Source organism: Anastrepha ludens, chromosome 6 (genome assembly GCF_028408465.1).
Source record: "Anastrepha ludens isolate Willacy chromosome 6, idAnaLude1.1, whole genome shotgun sequence".
In the NCBI taxonomy this organism is placed as follows: domain Eukaryota; kingdom Metazoa; phylum Arthropoda; class Insecta; order Diptera; family Tephritidae; genus Anastrepha; species Anastrepha ludens.
In genome coordinates this window covers 94,003,370-94,023,593 of record NC_071502.1, presented here as the reverse complement: position 1 = coordinate 94,023,593, position 20,224 = coordinate 94,003,370, and the positions used below count along the sequence as shown (strand labels likewise).

Below are 20,224 nucleotides of genomic sequence, written 5' to 3'. Positions count from 1 at the left end.
AAAGAATATTATATGAATACAATGTTTTGGAAAAGTACACACAAAATTCTTCAAAAACGCTCAAAAACAAAAATCATCTTACCTGTAGGAAACGCACTAACTCCAGCGTCACTTGCAAGGATATCGGGATGAGATTGTTGTAAAGAATAAAGAATGTCAGCAGATTATAGCCAGCGTTTTTACTTTTGATATCCTCTGTAATGAAGAAAGAGTATTAGAATATGAGCAAAACATGCTGAGAGCTTTTGGAGCAAATTTATGAAGTCAACTTCAGTGTAATAGAGATATTCACGAATATAAGAAAGGTTAATTTAGTAGAAAAAAAACGTATATTAAAAATAGAGCGATTATCGATAGAGAGATTATTGAGAGATATTAATTCTTTAGAACCCACTGTTTGTTGTTTTTGAAAAAAAGCTGAAAATGTTAGTCTGGGGAAAGAGAAATCCATTATCATTGAAATCACTGAACATTTTTTTAAGTGAAACAAATTTCCTTTCTTATATTAAAAGCACAATTTAAAATTACGATTTAGTTAAATTTAGAAAAAATTTGAAGAAAAGAATTTGTGTGCAAAACTATGTAGATTTCTGTGGCAATGTGCCAATGCCTGAATAAAAAAACCAGAGTTTTACCGAAATTTCTCTATAAAACTAATTTAAATCGTATTTTGCCTGGAAGCATATAAAGTTGAAACTTGGGTGGGGCATCGGCTAGGTTCTTCTTAAAAATGCTATACAAAAATATGTTTGCATATCTTCTAATGATTTGCTTAATTTTAATGTTTCCAAAGTTAAACGTTATATAATCCTATTAAAGGGTGTGTTATCGGCTAGGTTCTTCTTAAAAATGATATTAAAAAATATGGTTGCATATCTTTCATGATTTTCCTGATTTTAATTCCTTGAAAGTAAAAAGTTATACAATCTTAATAAAGGGTGGGTCATCGACTAGGTTCTTCTTAAATGTGATATACAAAAGTATGGTTGCATTTCTTTCTATGATTTCAATATTTTCACTTAGAAAAAATGAAAAGTTAGCTAATCTTAACCCTCAAAGAGGTAAACACGCCCAGAGGTTGTTTTTGCATATTTGACCATATTTTCAAAGAAAAATTTTTTTCAAAGAAAAAAAAAAGATTGCTTCAAATTGATTAGAAGAAGAATTACTGGAGTTAAAGGAATCATTTGAGTTAGATGAAAATCATAAGAGGTGATGACGAGTTGGAAGCCAGAAGTAACCTATTCAAATGGCGAAAAAAATATTGTTTGGGAAAAAGATTCCATTATTTTTGCGTACAATTTTTATGGGGATAGGGGTAGTCAGAATTTTCAAAAAACTTCATTTTCTTAAAGCATAACGTCTTAAAAATATTGTGTGAAAATTTGAAGTGAATCCGAAAATACTTTTCGAGTTATTCAACAATTAGCAAAGGGGGCTCGAGCGCTCCGGAGCGTTCGAGGTAAGTAGCAAGTAGCAACAGCCGCAAGCAACATCGATAGCAAAACTTTAAATGCGTTTTTCTCAAAACTATGTTTTTGAACCTGCGATCAGTGTAATTTAAAACCGCTTGGCAGATTTCAATAAAATGGCAGGTACAAAAAAAAAAAAATTGCCAGATTAAAAAAAAAACTCGTGACGGATCGAAGGCACAAGATAATCTATTAATACAACTAATGCATCTTGTCCGATTGATTTTAGATGAATCTCCAAGGACTTGTGATGATCACCACAAGGGACTTCTGGAGGAACGGGCTCCACACAAACAGCGATAACTTTTACAATTATTATTATTTTTTTTTAATTTTGCTTAAGTCAAGTCGAAACATGATGTATTAATGCTATATTTTTATTTTTGTAAAATAAAGCAGCTGACTAGCAAAACAAAAATTATTCAAAATCATAATTTTTTTGGGCCTCTGACTACCCTTAACCCCTTAAGCAAATGGTTTAAAACTGTTTTATGGTCGATTTTTAGCTGCTAGGCGGTACTACGACTACTATCATGCCGATCCACTTCGATTATTTCTGTGATTTTATCGACATTTTTGACACTTTTTGGCGTCAAAAATGCCTGAACGGAATCGACAAAACCAAAATTGCACTTAATTAGCTGTTGCAGTATCGGCACCATAAACACCATTCATAATTTTAGCGACCTGGCTTGCATTTTCGCCCTTATCCAAGAAAATCTCTAAAATATACCGAATTTTCTCTTTGTTGACTTCCATTGCTAACACCCACACCATGGAACTAACTACTGAATGGAACAAACAAAAAATAGCAAAAGAATTTTTTGAATGTGAAATGCCATATTGAGAACGAGCATAAACTTTTAAATTGTTTAATCGATACTTTATGAGATATCGATCACTACAGCCATCTACCTACAAAATAATGGGTTTCTTTTTGCCCAAACCATATTTAAAATTAAATGCCTTGCTATTAACATAACAGAAATTTCCCAGGTGTTTAATACCTACTGACCGAAGTCAGAGATTCATAATTTATTGTAAAACAAGCCAGTTGTTGTGCCAGCATAAAACACTCCCCAAAAATACTTTGAGAACGCTACTAAAATGAGAGTCACCGGCTGGATAGAACTCCGGGTCGCTACTGTAGCGTTGAGCCAACTTTTATGGGAACACTGGATACATCATAAAATTAAAATATAACAAAGAACATGAATTTGTACGCAGCACCCAAAACTCGAGCATGTGTATTTATTTATTTATTTATATGTGTAATAAGCCAACAAATTTGCAAGGCGGCGGATGAGTGCACAAATCGAATACAATCGTTTATGAAACGTTTATAACAAAAAGATTACAGTTGGCAACCCTAAAACACCATACTGTAATAAATTCACTTTAGATGTGGCGATAGATAGGTCCCAGGCTTAGAAAACCACCACATACAATAGCATCACGAGAATGGCACTGGAATGGAACCCGCAAGGGAGCAGAAGTCGCGGTCGGCCAAATATCACTTGGAAAAGGTTGATGTTGCGTGAACTAGAAGATGCCGATGGCAAGTGGGACGGCACAAAAACAACGTCCCACAACCGTGAACGATGGTAGAGTCTTGTCGAGACCCGAGCAGAGTGAACAAGGATACAAAAAAAAAAAAATTTAGACCAGTTTAATACTTATAACACCACATTTTAATGTACTATAACCAAATCTCAAGTAATATAAAACGGTTGCCATTCACAAAAATTCGCAAATACAAGGTGGCGCAAAATTAATCACATAATTTTGTTGTGGAATAGCTTTTGTAATAAATAAGAAAAAAAAGGATTTTGAGTAATGTACATCTTTATTTGTGCTTCGCCCACAGAAAGTGACCCGTCATCAGTCCAACTAGCTGTCTGCACTCCCTTCTGCTTAATGACAAAAGGGTTTGCGAAAGTCGATCGGACATGACAGGTAACATCAGTTTAGTCCATCTGCAGCCTCTCTCAGCCTGCCCAGCTCGCTTGAGGGTTGTAGTAACCCATTTGCTAACCGTGGCTTTGATGGCCGCAGAAGAGAGTGGGCTATGGGCCGAAGAAGTTGGCCTCAGAGCCCATCTCTGCTAAGGAGTCAGAGGTCTCGTTACGCACTATACCCACGTGTCCCGGGACCCATGTTAGCATAAGGCTATTATGTCTACCGACATAGTTCAGCCTAGATTTACAAGACTCGACTACCCCTGATGTGGTTGGGGGCTGTTTAAGGCCATAAGCGCAGCTTGGCTGTCGCTGCAGACACATATAGATCTGCCTCTCCATCGGTTTTCCACACCAAAGTTCATCGCTTCTTGAACTTCATACACCTCCGCTTGAAACACAGATACATGAATTCCAAGAGCAAAGTGCAGCTTCAGCCTGCAGATGGCCTTCAAGGCCTCTCCTTGGATGAAAGCATCAGTGGTGGCAAACCAATCAGAGCATCTAATGCCGGGCCTGAAGTAGTCGGAAAAGCTCAGGTGCAACAGATGATCACAGTGTGTTGTAGTCTCGATACGGTTCTCCTGACTCCCACGAGAGACAGTCTACTCATCCAGACGACTGATGCATAGGTGATGACAGGTCTTATCATAGCCGTGTAGATCCATAGAACCTTGCTAGGAGAAATACCCCAGAGCATTTCTAAAAATGTCTTCAATTCGTTGTTAAAAAAATGCAGCGATAAACCTATTCTAATCCCAGAAAATGTTGAAATAAAGTAATCTCATGAAACATTCTTTTTGTTTTTGGTTTTTGTTCTTTAGCAAATGCATCAAGCTGAAGTCCCAAAAGCTATAAAAATGGTCAATTATACATTTCCTTGAATACGGCAATTGATACAAAAAATTATAATTTCATTTTATTTTACCAGCTTAAGAGAATGTGGAAATCTCTATTAAAGTTCATTTGAAGCCGAAAAAAATGAGGATTAAATAAACATAAAAAATTTAGCAAAACTTCTTCGTAAGCCAACTATTAATGACAACTCGCGCAAAAAATAATTTTCGTGAATACCCCTAGGATGTAAAAAAAAACATATTTTATACATTAAAACGCAAGTAAAATTTCGCTCTTCAAGCGAACCTAATTATTTCAACTTCAAATTAATTCCATTCATTAAAAGATAGAAAACTCCTCACACTCACCGTTTATGCCCAAATACCAAAACATTTTCGCATTGTCGCGCGTCCAGAAAAAGTTTAATATCGCACTGGTCAATGACAAAACAACCAAAATAACGAATAACATTAATATCTGTGTATTCGTTACGGTATCAACGGTTGAACGTTTTAACGGTGCTGAGGTAGAGTTTTTCATAAGTTTCGTATCGTGTCCGGTATAGATGACGACGCCAAATATCCAGGCGGTGTTGCGTAAAACGGCGCCGCGTTGCAATATCTGATCGGGACCGAGCGCAACGGTGCTAAAAAGATAGCAAGAGAAGAGGAGCAAAATAAAAATAAACATTACTAAAAAATATAAATTTATTAAATCAGAATTCTTACGGCTTATTATTCTCCTTGAGTACACCATTGAATTCGTATAAATGACGATTAGGCAGCTCACATTCGACGGTGCCATCTAACTGGAGTAGATCTTTGGTTTCCAGACATTTCGCTGTTGCCGGCACACCTTGGCGTATCTTCAAATTTGTTTCACCATCCAAATTCGCAGTTTCTATAAAACACATCGCTTGCGGCTCACTACGATTGGAAAATTTAAAATTAAGTACGTGAAATTATGTTTGTAATAGCCGATAATTGAGTTCTAAAAAATGAGCAAGGTAAACTTTTGGAGAGCTACAGTCGAAATGGGTAAGACTAGCACCAATTCACTGGCTGTGCAACCGAGTTTTCTGCTATCTCATCTCTCTCTAGCCAGCAGTAGAATTTGTCTAAATGCCTTTCGGGATCAACATATATGAAGTGTAACCGCCTAAAGCCTTGAGCGTTTCACTTTTCATAAAATGTGTTAAAAATTTCTGCCGTAAAAAAATGTGTCAAAGACAGGGAGCAAATATTGCCTGATTGCGGAGAAATAGAGGTTCAAAGTTTTGATTTTCTTATTCAGATCTTATTTTTTGAGTTACGAGTCAAATCAGAAAAAGTAAAACAAAAGAAAGATTTATATGGAACTTACTTATATACATAAAGAACTTTTGCCGTACTTTTCGATACAAATTAAAAAAAATTACATATTATTTTTGGTGAACATTTTTCTTAAATTTTTTTTTTAATTTGGAAATTTTTTCTTTTATTTATGTAGTTTTCCCCTTTATTTTTATATTTTTTTTCATTAATTTTCTTTCTTTTATTTTTTCTTGTTTTATTTTTACATATTTTTTTTATTTCTTTATTTGAATGTAAGCTCGAAGTTTTTCTTTAAAACTGATAAATAACTTTTTATGGAGAGAAAAAATTTCATGACGGAATTTTAGATCCAGCATAAAATATATTATTTGCCTTCTATGGCTTTCGAGACTCTCTTTGGTATATCCATTAGCTATTTTTAGGAATAAATATGAAGAACTAAGTGGAATAGAGGCGACTCCCAACTAAAGCGCTTTGCTATTCTCGAAGTGTTACCACCAAAGTAGTAATAAAATAGTTTGAAAATTGGTCTGTACTTTTCGAAGAAGCTAATTTTTAAATTCTACAGTACCTCATTTCTGAGTAACAGTAAAGATATATTAAAACATGACAAAATATATGGCAACCCTACACAAAAATTGCATTGCTCACAAATCTGTATATATATATGTATATAATTGGCGCGTACACCTTTTTTGGGTGCCTGGCCGAGCTCCTCCTCCTATTTGTGGTGTGCGTCTTGATGTTGTTCCACAAATGGAGGGACCTACAGTTTCAAGCCAACTCCGAACGGCAGATATTTTTTTATGAGGAGCTTTTTCATGGCAGAAATACACTCGGAGGTTTGCCATTGCCTGCCTAGGGGCGACCGCTATTAGAAAAATGCTTTTTTTTATTAATTTTCGTTTCACCGAGATTCGAACCAACGTTCTCTCTGTGAATTCCGAATGGTAATCACGCACCAACCGATTCGGCTACGGCGACCGCACAATAAATATGTGTGCAAAAGACAAGAAATATAATTTGCGAGACCCATTTATTTTAATAAAAAAGTATACATGGCAACCCTATAGAATGTAAAGCCGAATTTAAGCTTCTCTATATCCGCACTATCTTAATATAATATTTGTCCAATTCATTATCAATTGCTACATTTCAAATCATCGATGGTAACCCTTCTCACAAAAAATTATTTTTACAAACAAAATGTTTGCTAGTCAAGGAACGAACATAAACGTGTGTTTAAATAAATATCTATATGCAATTCCTGTATTTCGGCATCAGAAAAAAAAATATTGGTAACCCTATTTGAATACGACAACATGTAAGTTTCAAGTAATACCTCAAGAATATTTTGTTTTTATTGTTTTTGCAGCAGTAAAAATATTCCTCATACATGTACGGGGAATGCGGCTGAACTGACGGTCCTTGGCCGGATAAAAACCCTGGTCAGCTCGAGCCTGGAAATTTTCAAAATTTTCCAATTATATTTGTTTAAAATATCGCCTTCAGGCAATTTCAAATGAAGCTCGAGAGAATTTGTTTTCAACCACACAGATATTTCACCACCACTTGCCTTGTAAGCCTATATGTGCTCAAATCGTAATCCACTCACTTTCATTCTAAGCTCAAGCAATACATAAATATATTTTTCAAAAATTAATAGAAAATTCTCACCTCGATGACAGCAGCATTATATCAGCGGGAAAGAATATATTATTTGGTATTTTTACAATATCACCCACACCGATATCCCGCCATCGTACCGATGTCCAAGCGCCATCGCGTAACACTTCCACCATTCGATGATTGATTTCATTATCGGCACGATGACGTTTCTAGAAAAGTAAAGTAAAAGAAAAAGCAAAAATTATAAAATTATAAATATTTTTATTTTTCCTTCCACGTATACTCACTATGTCCTCGACGATCTCTTTAATGCCGCTCACCGATAAAATAAATATTAATGGTACCAATGTTGTATAACGACCCGTCGGCGAGACATCAGGAATTTGTTGTAGTAATGCAATTAATAGGAAAAAACAATTCGAATAACGTCTAAATTGTTCAAAAAGGAACGATGGTAAAAAGCTTATAAAACTGTAAAGAGAAAAAGGCGGAAAAAAGTGAGCAAATAGTGGCAAAGCAGTAGTAAAAAATGTTTCAGCAATAAGTAATTATGACAAATTAAATATAAATTAAAAATTTAGGGAAATACCATATTAAAATAGCAAATTCCCACAACCTTACTAGAAAAGCAATACAGTTCATAAATATTTTATTACTGTATTTAAGTACAACTCAAGCCGATTAGTTATTCATACGTCAGGAAGCAGGAAAAAGTTGTATTGTATTTTAAAAATACTACATATAAATCGACGCACGGAAGTTCACGCAAGTTCATTAACAATTATAGATTATTTATTGAAAAATATGGGTGGTACTGAGGTCACTGGCAGTTGGACTTGAAAACAAAAGTTACTTTTTTACACTGTGCGGGTGGTCAACGCATACAACTTTAACTATGCCATGCATGAGATGTAAGTAGGTAGCTATGTAAAATATTACTATAATTAACTCATTTGATTCTTAGAAAAAAAACACACCTTGTTTGTAATTTCACGGAATTTCACATATGAAGCTGATATACTGGAGATGGAGATAACATTGAATAGTGACTTTGCCCAATTAGCAAGTGGCCGGTCACGCAAATGTCGTTAAGTTAGAGAATATTGCTTGTAATTTACGATTACTTTGATTCGCTATTCAAAGTTGAATAAAAATTAAAAACAAAGCGCAAAAACTTATTTTAACAAAATTAAGTTCCTACTCGACTAAGACTTAGGAAATTTTTAAGAAAATTAGAGAAAATATCGAAATTTTTTTTTTTTTCGTTTTGTAGAGACATTTATAGGTATTTCACATACGAGTATACAACCATGTTTTCATTAATTGTCAAAGATGCACTAATAGTAATATTTTAAGCAGAAAAGTAGCATTTTAGTATAGGGTTTCTATTAAAGGCGGATCGAAATGGAATAATAAACCGTGTGAGAGATATTAACGAAATTCTTTTTTATTCAAAAAACTGCAATATATCCTTATGACATAGTGACATACTTAGTCGTACACGACTGCTAGAAACCGGGATCGCAGAGATCAAATGTTCATTGTCTCCGCTGCATAGAGCCGGCTGCATTAAGCGTTGACCTCGTTTCAGTTGACTTGAATGCAAAATAGTCGATTGCGAGTTATTGGCATAATTCTAAACCTTCAGAAAACCTCGCAAGAAAAAGCTCACGATTTTCCATTCTCAGCGCCATCCTGTGTCATCCACACGCGTATCGTTCAATTTGGGCCAAAAAGCTATTGGTTTCATAACTTTGGCCTGATTTAGTATCAGTGTCTGAGTAATGAACAACAAATTTGGCAGACGTCGGCAAAACATTCCTATTAAGAAACCTTTTATATTTATTGGTGGAAATAAAAATTTTGATATCTAAACAGACTTCTCTTCTTCGTGATTGGTACGATAACCGCTAACGCGTTTTTGCCGTTCACTTGGGAGTTCCCAGGACGATTCTTCTGCATATGGTTCAAGCATCTCACAACTTTCGGGCTTTGCCCAAGTATCCTCTGTGTAGCTCCCGAATATCCGTTTGAAGACGAGCTAATGTGAGATGGCGAAGCATTCCAGGATATCTGGTTGTGCGCTGGATTTGGGACCCGCCACGTAAAAATCCTTCCCCAATGAAAGGGACTAGGGAATATTATAAAATAAAGAAGTTGCGCTCCTTCATATTTAAAGAGTAATTTAATTTCCTGCATATTGAAGAAACAATTAATTTTACGACAATCTGTTGCTTCAATGCAACTTATTCTTGTAATAAATGGCTTCAGAAATTTTTTTCAACTGACTTTAAACAAAGTTTTTAAAAATTTATTTATTTATGTAATATTTTTTTATGCTAGTGTATAAAATAATAGGAGCTCGACGATTTACCAAGTTTTAACCTTATTTTCTTTTTTTTTGTTTTTTTTTTTTGTTATTTTTTTTATATATTTTTATAAAGGTATAGTGCATTGTACAACTAAAACAACATATATCAAATTTCTAAACTTTGAAGAAAAAACAAAAATTAATAGGACTATGAATAAGTTCGTGCAGTTTTTTTTCGAAATTTGAAACTTTATTGACGTAAAATGGTTACAAATTTAATATTCAAAATATTGTCCATCGCTTACTACTACTTTTTCCCATCTTTCTGGCAATTCACGGATTCCCTTTGTGAAAAATTCGGTCGGTTTTGCCGCAATCCACGAATCGATCCATTTTTTGACTTCATCGTAATTACGGAAGTGCTGGTCAGCCAGGCCATGTTGCATCGATCGGAAGAGATAGTAATCGGATGGCGCAAGGTCTGGACTATACGGCGGGTGGGGTAGGACATCCCATTTGAGCGTTTCTAAGTATGTTTTGACCACTTGTGCAACATGTGGCCGAGCATTGTCATGTTGCAAAATAACTTTGTCGTGTCTATCGGCGTATTGCGGCCGTTTTTCTCGCAGTGCTCGGCTCAAACGCATCAATTGTCGTCGGTAGACATCCCCCGTAATCGTTTCATTCGGTTTCAGTAGCTCATAATACACAACACCCAGCTGGTCCCACCAGATACACAGCATAACCTTCAGGCCATGAATATTCTGCGCCGACGTCGATGTTGAAGCATGGCCAGGGTATCCATACGTTGCCCGACGTTTTGGATTGTCGTAATGGACCCACTTTTCATCGCCAGTCACAATTCGATGCAAAAAACCCTTTCTTTTGTGCCGTTGAAGCAGTTGTTCGCATGCCATAAAACGGCGTTCAACGTCTCTTGGCTTCAATTCATACGGCACCCAATGGCCTACCTTTCGGATCATTCCCATGGCTTTTAAACGTTTGGAAATGGTTGATTGATCAACTCCCAAAGTTTTTGCAACCTCTTCTTGCGTTTGAGCCGGATCTTGATCGAGCAATTCCTCCAATTCGGTATCCATGAACTTTGGCGGCGCACCCTCGCGTTCTTCGTCTTCCAAGCCAAAATCACCACTTTTAAAGCGTGCAAACCACTTCTGGCACGTTCGCTCAGATAGAGCATGCTCACCATAAACTTCCACCAAGATACGATGACTTTCGGCTGCTTTTTTCTTCATATTAAAATAATGAAGAAGAATTCCCCGCAAAAACACATTATTTGGCACGAAATTCGACATTTTCAAGTGTGGTAAAAATATTGTTGTTTACGCTTCAAATAAAAAACTTATACTGACGTTTGTGCCTTACGACAGTAGCTCTCCAATGAATGTTTGGAAATGTGGATCGATGGAATAATAATCAAGTTACGCCATCTGTTGTAAAACCGCACGAACTTATAAATAGACCTATTAAAAAAAAATTTCCTCAATATTTTCAATTTTTTTTTCATTTGTTATTTCTTTTGTCTATACACCAGCGTTTAAAATAACAACAACGCGATAAATATTTACCAAAGTCTAAATATATTTTGTATTTAATTTTTATTTTTGTTTGTATAAAGGTATTCTATAACAAAAACTAAATACATAAATTAAAATTTCAAACTTTGTACAAAACTAATAGGACTATGAATAAGTTCGTGCGGTTGTTTTCGAAATTTGAAACTTTATTGACGTAAAATGGTTACAAATTTAATATTCAAAATATTGTCCATCGCTTACTACTACTTTTTCCCATCTTTCTGGCAATTCACGGATTCCCTTTGTGAAAAATTCGGTCGGTTTTGCCGCAATCCACGAATCGATCCATTTTTTGACTTCATCGTAATTACGGAAGTGCTGGTCAGCCAGGCCATGTTGCATCGATCGGAAGAGATAGTAATCGGATGGCGCAAGGTCTGGACTATACGGCGGGTGGGGTAGGACATCCCATTTGAGCGTTTCTAAGTATGTTTTGACCACTTGTGCAACATGTGGCCGAGCATTGTCATGTTGCAAAATAACTTTGTCGTGTCTATCGGCGTATTGCGGCCGTTTTTCTCGCAGTGCTCGGCTCAAACGCATCAATTGTCGTCGGTAGACATCCCCCGTAATCGTTTCATTCGGTTTCAGTAGCTCATAATACACAACACCCAGCTGGTCCCACCAGATACACAGCATAACCTTCAGGCCATGAATATTCTGCGCCGATGTCGATGTTGAAGCATGGCCAGGGTATCCATACGTTGCCCGACGTTTTGGATTGTCGTAATGGACCCACTTTTCATCGCCAGTCACAATTCGATGCAAAAAACCCTTTCTTTTGTGCCGTTGAAGCAGTTGTTCGCATGCCATAAAACGGCGTTCAACGTCTCTTGGCTTCAATTCATACGGCACCCAATGGCCTACCTTTCGGATCATTCCCATGGCTTTTAAACGTTTGGAAATGGTTGATTGATCAACTCCCAAAGTTTTTGCAACCTCTTCTTGCGTTTGAGCCGGATCTTGATCGAGCAATCCCTCCAATTCGGTATCCATGAACTTTGGCGGCGCACCCTCGCGTTCTTCGTCTTCCAAGCCAAAATCACCACTTTTAAAGCGTGCAAACCACTTCTGGCACGTTCGCTCAGATAGAGCATGCTCACCATAAACTTCCACCAAGATACGATGACTTTCGGCTGCTTTTTTCTTCATATTAAAATAATGAAGAAGAATTCCCCGCAAAAACACATTATTTGGCACGAAATTCGACATTTTCAAGTGTGGTAAAAATATTGTTGTTTACGCTTCAAATAAAAAACTTATACTGACGTTTGTGCCTTACGACAGTAGCTCTCCAATGAATGTTTGGAAATGTGGATCGATGGAATAATAATCAAGTTACGCCATCTGTTGTAAAACCGCACGAACTTATAAATAGACCTATTAACAAAAATTCCACAAAATCGTCATCAAAATTTTCAACTTTTTGATCAGAATCTTTAGAAAACTTAAAGGCATGCAGTTTAATAGTCATTCCAGTTTTAGTATAATAGATAGATGGAAGTTCCTATTAATTATATAGCTTATAAAAAAGTAGTAAATTTCAAAAAAAAAGATTACATTTAAAATTAACATACAGCATTGACATATTAAGTTGTTTGCCGGAAAAAAGATCAATATTATTCATCTGAAATGAATTGCCTACGTCGTAAAGCACCAATAACAAAACTCGTAAGATTTCTCCAACTGCATCATCGAATTCAGAATTTGTACAATTTCAGATTGCACTAGAAAGTGTTTCCCAAAAGCTGCGTGTCGATAAGATTTTAATATGGGGCATCTGCCTAGAAAATGCTGGATTGTTTAAATTTCATTTAAGATACAGATGGAGCGGTTTTTCTTATACAGCCCGTTTAGCATAATGCAACCACTCCTCGATTTAAAAATCAACGAAATCCTGTGCCTATTCAAATCGTCCCTAAAGTAATTATGTCCTGATATATCCTGTCAGTACTGTTCATTGCATGTTGTCACATTTTTTCTTTGTTGGCTGTTTCAGCTGGTATTCAGCATTACTTCGTCATCATCGACGTTGTCATTCCAACTTCTTGGTCATAAGTATTTCCTATTTTGTTGAGTTCTCTAACCCAGAAAATGTTTCGATTTAAAACCTTAATTATAGTATATTATAGTGTAAATTTAAAGTCGCTCAAAAATCGAGTTCATTCTTGACAATTTTTTGCAAACGATGTTGATCACTTCTTTCTGTATAAAAAAATTTTCAAATATGTGCTTTATATGAAAGGAATCTCTCCAGTACAAGACTGCCTACTGAAAATTTTGATAGCAATTTAGTAAAATTTATTAAATGTTGTACAAGCTTTGGAACTTTGATTTATAAGGTTTTTCTTAAGCGATGAAACAAATTTAGCTTCAAAAATATTATGTAATATATAACACCTCTAGCATATGAAACTCCAACTCACCTATATTTCGCAGTTGATATGTGATTGTTGCAAAACTTCTGTACTTGTGGTCGATTCAAGAATATGACTCGTCTATCCGTATCATCGACCGCTGCCGCCGAAGTTGTGAGGTCCTCATCATCTAGAAAGAGAAAAATGCAAAAATGTTAATTTAAAAAAAACAAATAAAACTAAAAGCATATTTGAGCTGCGTAAAGTATGTATTTTTATGTTTTAATATATATTTAAACATTTTACATATATATTTGTTTTTATTTCTTTTATATGTAAAAGTTTGATTTTTACAGGAAATTCAGTGGTAGGTACATAAAGTCAAAGGATTCAAAAGTCTCACAAAACTAATTTGAGCAACCAATCAATAAAGAAAATTTCTGATGGGTTTTTGTTTTTTTAGATCACGGTAATACTTCTGTGAAAATACTATTACATATTCTGTCAAAAAGTTCCGGGAATTGGGCAATAAAGCATAAACTATTTTTTATTCACTCAAATTCATTATTATCGCCTTCACAGCGGGCTCATTTCGAAATACGAGTACTACACTTGTCAACGTATAATTCAATCCTTTATTTCAAAATCTTTTTGAAATGCATTTTTCTGATTCAACTACAGTTCTCGCATTTTCTAAGCCTTAAACGAGTATCGCCTTTAACCCTCCGTTGGGTACCCGGATCTGGTCAGACTTTTTCGACTTTGAACGTGAATTTAACATAGCTAACGACTTGAGCTTCCACTTAGCTTCCTAAAATTAAATTTTTTGTCGATTATAACCTTTTAAAAGAGATCCTCCTGGCCTAAGTAGAAAAAAGGCCAAACCCGGGTTTCAACCGAAGGGTTTAAAAAGTGTGCAAGGGAGGGTTAAGTGGGTGTCGAGACGTGGAAATTTAAGTTTTGGTAAGGTAAAAGTTAGTCATTTAGGAGGATTCGGCTGTTGCTCTTAAAATAAACTGCATTCATTATTATAGCCCGAGAGAAGGTTGCTTTCGTCGTGCAAAAAAAATTTTTTTTTTCAATTTATTATTTTTCAGCGAATTTGCGCTTTCCAATGCCGAATAACGCTTCAATAATATTTTTTATTTTTATTATTATTATTTTTTATTTCAACAATTCCTTTAAGCTGTATTTTTAAATCATCCATTGTCGGTATTTTTTTTTTTTTTTTGACAGAAATGTAAAACAAAATTAAATTAGGTATTTTAAGAAATTGTGATTTTGATGTTTAACTATAATCACGATCTATGAAAGTTACACCTTCTCAACTTGTGCTACTGCTCTCTTATTTATCATACGAGCTTTTTTCACAATTAAGCTCATCTTTACGTCCCCCAATCAACACGATTTTTTTCTCATTGGCACATTACAATAATTTATTGGTAGCTTGGGTTATCAAATCGATTGATTAACGCAAAGTAGTTACTAGGCAGTAATGGATTTCTATCTACAATAATATCGCGATTGCCTTGGAAGTTTATTGACTAAATTTAGTTGAGAATAGTTCAGGCCAAATTGGATCTGATTTTTAGTTAACCTTTTTCCAGCTACTTTGTTAACTTAGGTTAGGTTGGTTGATCCTCTAGATCGCACATAGACAAGAAATTGATCCATTGTTAACTTAGGCATCTATACACCACCACTGCAATTGTACAATCTAGCGAATATTGCACACAGCAAGTCGAAAAAATACGTCTGTATCAAACAGAATCATCAACGGAGATGACTGAAGATAAATCACGGATACAGTGAGTGAAATATTTTATTTATTTTAAGATTAATTTCAATTATTTTTTTACCAAAATGTATTTCATTCTATAACAAAAACCACAATAATTAAACTTGAACATCTCTGCACGTTTTAAATAAATCCAACTCCAGTAATGAAAGTTTTTTTTAATTTTTTTTTGGAAATTGTCAATAACTACAAAACAAGATACAATACGATAATAATAAACAGAATCCGTGACCTTTGCATTAAATATAGAAAAAAAATTGTTTTGCTCTGGTTAACCTTGCCTTGTCGGCATTCCTAGTAATGAACAAGCTGATACTGCAGCGAAATACTTTGGATTAGCACCTACTTTTCAATATGAGACAAACGCTTATAATGACCTGAAGAAAATACAACGATAACACCAACCACCAAAAGAAACTCAGAGAATGGAAAAATTACCAGCATCGATACTCCAACCTTAACCCGACTCGCGATAAACTTCTCTACCCCAGCAATATCACTCGTCTGCAAACAACCATTTTTACACGTCTAAGGATCGGGCAGACGCATATAACTCACAAACATCATCTCACCTGAAGTCCAAAACCAACATGCCCTTTTTGCAGCAATATTATGTCCGTCGATCATATATTTAACATTTGTTTGGTTTTAGAGAGTATTAGGCAATAACATTTAATTACTAATCAGTATCAAAAATTGCTAAGCACACCATCCTATGCAAATATTTTGAGAACTTTTATTTTTTTACTAGAATGTAACTTGGGTAATTTAATATAATTTTAATACTAAGACTTCCTTATTTATTTGGATTCGGTGGCCATTGTAGCTTGAACTCTTGTATGCAATTAGGTTTAATATCTATATATTTTTTCTAATAAATAATAATAATAATAATATTTGGCCGCCGTAGCCGAATGGGTTGGTGCGTGACTACCATTCGGAACGAGAAAGAACGTAGGTTCGAATCTCGGTGAAACGCCAAAATTAAGGTTTTCTAATAGCGGTCGCCCCTCGGCAGACAATGGCAAGCCTCCGAGTGTATTTCTGCCATGAAAAAGCTCCTCATAAAAATATCTGCCGTTCGGAATCGGCTTAAAACTGTAGGTCCCTCCATTTTGTGGAACAACATCAAGGCGCACACCACAAATAAAATAAAAAATAATTATAAAATAAAAAAATAATAAACTTCAAACTTTGCTCAAATTTTTCAAACATTCATCCAATTCACATTCAAATTTCTATTTTTTTTTTCTGAATTTGTAGAATATTTTTGTGTGCTCAATTTTATAGCCTATTTAATTCTAACATAATAAAGTACAAGTTTGAAGTCTCCCAAAATTTTTGTTGATTTTTGATCATTTTTTTCTCGCGTAACATAAGTTTTCTCCATGTAAAAAAAAATGTAATGCATTCATTAAATGGAGAAAATGCGCTATACCACTAGGTTAGGTTAGGTTGGTATGGTTGCCCAAGGAATGAGCACACTTGGACGAGGAAAAACGGATTCGTCCTTTGTGATACCATTATGAAGGAGGTGAGGTGGAAAGAAAGACGGATAGGATGCGGGGAGAGGTGGTGCTGGGATGGTTATGAGGGTGGGTTAGAGTGTATGGAATGCGAACGATGACTGTGCTGCGTTTGCGTCAACCGCTTTGTGCTACTGATGAAATTCATCAGATTTCTAATGTCAGCGCCTGCTATATCAGCAGGCGTAGCAAAGAAGTAAGCGCCAAGATGCCTGGATCTTAGCCCCGCCAGAGCAGGGCAGCTAAGGAGTAGGTGCTGAGATGATTCCACCTCATTCTCCATACATCCATTGCAAAAGGGACTTGAGGTAATTCCAAGCCTCACAGCATGCATTTCTGGCGCATAGTGACTTGTGAGAAAACCCGAGAGCTGATATTTTGTCAACCTCAGAAGCTCACCCGAGCGCCCCCGGTCCACACGTGGTCAGAAGGATTTCGCGACCTTACAAGTTTGTGTACTTGCCCAACGCTCAGCTGCTCCCTTAATTGCGGCTACCTCTGCCTGAAACACACTACAGTGGTCCGGTAACCTGAATTTGAATCTAATGGGGAGCTCCTCGCAGAAAACTCCTCCGCCAACCTTTCCTTCCAACTTCGATCCGTCCGTGAACAAGTTCACCAGACCCTGTCCCCAAGTGTAGCCCCCGGTCCCCTTCTTCCCGTGATGGAATATGAGTGGAGAAGGTTCCGGTTGGACTAAGCGGGGGTATACACTGATCCGTTGACAGCGGAATGAACTCGAAGTTTCTAAGGATGCTTGAGTGCCCATAAGTGAGGTTGAGCTTATAGCCCGAGCCCCTCAGCCTGATTGCGGTACGTGTAGCGGCAATTCTGCCTGCGATGTCTACGGGTACCACATTTAACATTGCGTTGAGCGCCAGAGTAGGAGTCGTTCGAAGCGCCCCACTGATTCCAATGAGTGCCGACCTCTGAACTCTCTCCAGCTTCTTGACCAATGTCGTCCTCTCTAGTGAGTTCCACCAGACTATGACCCCATACAACAAGATAGGCTTTACAATAGTATTATATAGCCAAAAAACAACTCTAGGTGAAAGGCCCCATTTTTTGCCAATTGCGCCCTTGCACCCATACAAGGCTATTGTTGCCTTCCTCACTCTTTCCTCAATATTGGGCTTCCACGTAAGCTTGCTGTCAAGGATAATACCTAGGTGTCTCACCTTCTCAGAAAGCATCAGAGGAGCGCCTCCTAGTGAGGGAGCCATTAGGGAAGAAAATTATTAAAAATCAGCGAGAATTTTGAGCCACTTATAACTTGGCCTTTATTGTACCCAAATAGAATGAGCTGTAAAACTGCGCAATCAAAATTTTTCTAATTTTATAAAATTCTCAGTAAAACGTTTGAAATTTTGATGAAAATTTGTCGATTGTTTATAAATCTTGTAAAAAAATTTAAACTTGGCTTAATACGATCTTTATTATAGATAGAATGAATCATATAAAAAAAAACACTTAATTGAAACTAAGAAATAAAAAAATTAATAACCACACCTTGTCAATATTTGGTGCTTTCATAATTTTGCAGAGGTGCAGTCAAAATATAAGTACTTATATGTTACATGCCTTAGAAAAGAAAGCGGTGAGAAGTGTATCTTTATTGGCGTGAGAGTAGCTTCCTTGGTTCTTTGCAATACCAAAGCGTTGCGAAGTAGTTAATGTGAAACAAGGCAGCCGTTGCGCATGCTATATTTGGCAACTTATTAAGAAACACACGAACCACGCGCAGCAAGCAAGAAAGTGGGAACGGTGGTCAGAAAGTGGAATGAAATCAATATGATTGCCTGGACAGACTTCAGTAATTGGAGGTTGCAGGTGACTTTTCTAGAGTGCAAATGGCTCTACCACAAAATAAGAAACCTGTATACTATAAATATAGCCGTTGATGAGCGAATAATGTTTGGAGAGCCAGAGTTACACTGCCAAATTTTATTGAAAAAAAGCTTTTTAACTAATCTTAATTTATATATTTATTTTCATAAGGAAAATCATGAAATAGTAAATTCTGCATCAGTAACATAGCCATTTTTCAGACATAAGGTGTGGTCTCATATCCGACGTGTCCTTGAAATGCTAGGATTTATGGCGCAATTTAGGTTGAAAAAGCCAACTAAATAAATTTGCGCTACAGATGATGTGCATACACACACATATATATAAATACATACATACATAGGTACATATATACACAGACATACACAAGTGTAGTCCAAAAGTATTTTATTGCCAGCCGAGATTTATTATTGGAAAATTTACACAAAATGTAGTGTATACAAAAACACTAAATTTGCGCCGAGGAGGACATACAAATATAAATTTTCAACAAGCTTAAATAAATGTGCCTACGATATGTACAGCTTGTGGGATGAACTGAGAACAAGCATAATTTTTATGCATTTTTGTAAAAGTTTATTATTTTTGCTTTTATTTAGTGAGCGAAAGCAGCTGCTCATACAAAAGTAAACCAAACAACTACTCGTCTGCTAATGACATTTCCGGTGCACGCAAATGTATGTAAATGTTGTATTTGCCATGGGAAAAAGGTGAGAGCATCTGGCATTTTTCGTACCAAAAGAAGTTTAAGAAATTTCTAAATAAAATATAAAAATTTTAAATTGTTTTTTTTTTTTATATACCTGCTCTAATCACTATGAGCTCATACCCCTACGATTTCTTGCCATCACACACCGCTATTATTTTTTATACAAATACGGTGCTTTCCACAACAAAAACCTTATAATGCAAATTTCCAGCCTTGTTGCAAAGTTTTTTAAAATTTCATCAAAACTTTAACTTTTGAACGAGAATTTTTGAAATTTTTCTGAATATGCAGTTTTGTAGTACATTGAATTTTAGTAGTGCAAGTTTCAAGTCACAAAAAAAAACTCACAGTTAATTTTTGACAATTTTTGTTTTTGATCGATGTAAGAAATTTTCAACATTTTTTTAAAGATTAAATATTTTGAAAATTTATTAAATTTTTTTTTAATTCACACAATTTCTGTAACTCGAATTTGTGTGGTTTTTTTTGTAGGATGAGCTATATTTTCATAAAAAAGTACTACAAGTAAATTAAAAAAAATAAAAAATTGTCAAAATTTGTCAATAAGTCCTTCCGTCATAGCTTTGAATATATTTATGTGCACACAACTATATATATACATATGTACTAGTACAAAATATAGCACCAAACCATTTTCACCAGTTTTGACTATTTATTTACTTATTTTTGAATATAAAATATTTTTTCTTATTTTTAATTATATTTAGTTTATTCTATTACAAAAACCATATAAAAACATGTGAGTATGCAGTTTTATATCCCAAGGAAAATAAGCAAAGAAACAGCCGGCTTGAAGTATCAGGTCAGTCCATAAGTTCGTGCGTATTTTACTCATAATTTCACTTTT

At 35.5% G+C, this 20,224-nt stretch overlaps 1 protein-coding gene across 7 annotated transcripts in view; it reads right to left on the bottom strand.

Moving 5' to 3' along the window:
- Positions 1-20,224, bottom strand: part of LOC128866493 (probable phospholipid-transporting ATPase IA) — a 145,138-nt gene that overhangs the window by 57,549 nt on the left and 67,365 nt on the right. For all 7 annotated transcript variants that reach the window (XM_054107290.1, XM_054107292.1, XM_054107293.1 and 4 more), the window contains 6 exons: positions 13,545-13,665; positions 7,497-7,680; positions 7,258-7,418; positions 4,996-5,193; positions 4,636-4,913; positions 83-195 (listed from right to left, as the gene is read on the bottom strand). In XM_054107290.1, the coding sequence (XP_053963265.1) occupies positions 83-195; positions 4,636-4,913; positions 4,996-5,193; positions 7,258-7,418; positions 7,497-7,680; positions 13,545-13,665 (1,055 nt within the window). The remainder of the gene's footprint in view (positions 1-82; positions 196-4,635; positions 4,914-4,995; positions 5,194-7,257; positions 7,419-7,496; positions 7,681-13,544; positions 13,666-20,224) is intronic.